This window comes from Protobothrops mucrosquamatus, unplaced genomic scaffold, assembly GCF_001527695.2.
Source record: "Protobothrops mucrosquamatus isolate PMUCROS unplaced genomic scaffold, P.Mucros_1.0 scaffold2515, whole genome shotgun sequence".
NCBI classification, from domain to species: Eukaryota; Metazoa; Chordata; class Lepidosauria; order Squamata; family Viperidae; genus Protobothrops; species Protobothrops mucrosquamatus.
In genome coordinates, this window is record NW_015388579.1 from 242756 (window position 1) to 244490 (window position 1735).

Here is a 1735-nt window from a genome sequence, read left to right on the forward strand (position 1 = left end):
GGGTCAACCAGTTATTAAGTCCAACGGTTCACATACTTTTTCCTCCCTGCGCTGTGAATGTTTACATGTTATGTTCAATTAAACCATGACAACATGTAATGTTTGTGTATTATTATTTTCAGCAGACTGTGTTTTTCTATTGTTGTGACTTAGATGACGTTCAGAGCACATTTTATGACCAATTCATGCAAAATTCCGCATTATCCCAAGGGGTTCACATACTTTTTCTTGCAACTGTATTTACTAAGCTCGGTCTGGAATATTCAACTGAGCTATTCCAAAGGCAACTTCATAATTTTCTGAATCAATCCCATATTCAAAGTGCCCCAGACCTAATGCCATATTCAGGGTATCCTGAATCACTCTTAGGAAATTTATTTCCGGGAACCACCAATATTTGTCCCACCTTTGTTATTTTTCATAAATAACTCAAGCTGGTGAGCATATCTAATATTCCTGCCTCCTCTTATTTTCCCCACAACCACCGCCCTTGGTTGGGCTGAGAGAGTGGGACTGGCCCAAGGTCACCTAACTGGCTTTGATACGTAAGGTGGGACTAGAACTCACAGTTTCCTGTTTCTAGCCTGGTGCCTTAACCAGTAGACCAAACTGGACCTTTCCCCTTGGAAGAGCATGCCCTGGAAGGGAGCAGAATATTCTGAAGTGGTCCCTGAATTTTGCACACCCTTCATTTTTATGAATGTGCGCACATGCATCTACAGGTAATCCTCAACTTACAACCACAACTGAGCCCCAAATTTCTGTCGTTAAGCAAGATGGTCGTTAAATGGAGTTTGCTCCATTTTATGACCTTTCTTGTCACCCTTTGTTAAGTGAATCACTGCGGTTCTTAAGTTAGTAACATGGTGGTTAAGTGAATCTGGCTTCCCCACTGACTTTGCTGGTCAGAAGGTCGCAAAAGGGGATCACCTGACCGTGGGACACTGCCACGGTCATAAATATGAACCATATTACCAAGCATCTGAATTTTGATCAGGTGACCATGGGGATGCTGCAAAGGTCATAACTGTGAAAAATGGTCATAAGTCAGGTTTTTTCAGTGCTGTCGTAACTTTGAACGGTCACTAAACAAACTATTGTAAGTTGAGGATTACCTGTACATTCTTGGCCTAGATCAGGGGTAGGCAACGTTGGCTCTTTTATGACTCGTGGACTTCAACTCCCAGAATTCCTGAGCCAGCATGGCTCAGCTTGGAAACCTCTCCCTTCCCCTCAGCATGGCTGGCTCAGGAATTCTGGGAGTTGAAGTCCACGAGTCATAAAAGAGCCAAGGTTGCCTACTCCTGACCTAGATGGACACTCTTACTTATAGTTAGAAGTGGATCACAGGCAACACTGATTCTGGATTCCTACCTGTCCAACGGTAACCAAGGCTCCTCTGCTTGATGCCATTGTTCCTCCTGAGAACAACTTCTTCACACCCTCTGCAAAGACAAAAGCCTGGAATTTACAGAATAGGGATTTCCATTAACTGTGTTTTCCGCTTATCCTGAGCAGTTGCAACTCTCCCCCCCACCAAGGCATTCCTCAAGAATAAGACACCTTCTATTACTTCCAAGAAAAGGGAATGGCAGAATATGTTTTTGTTGATGAAAACCCTTGGAAAGCAGAATAAACCAGTCAGCAATATTCATTCAAGACTGGATGTAACGGTTATAAAAAGATTAAACAGCTGTGTTTGAAAAGAAAGATGCCTCGATGAATGTAGCCATAA

The 1735-nt window shown here is 42.9% G+C and overlaps 1 protein-coding gene across 1 annotated transcript in view; it reads right to left on the reverse strand.

Moving 5' to 3' along the window:
* Positions 1-1444, reverse strand: part of LOC107295821 (mitochondrial dicarboxylate carrier-like) — a 14707-nt gene extending 13263 nt beyond the window's left edge. Inside the window, exon 1 of the mRNA XM_015825151.1 lies at positions 1375-1444. Within this exon, the coding sequence (XP_015680637.1) occupies positions 1375-1413 (39 nt within the window). The 5' untranslated portion in view covers positions 1414-1444. The remainder of the gene's footprint in view (positions 1-1374) is intronic.
* Positions 1445-1735: the final 291 nt, after the last annotated feature.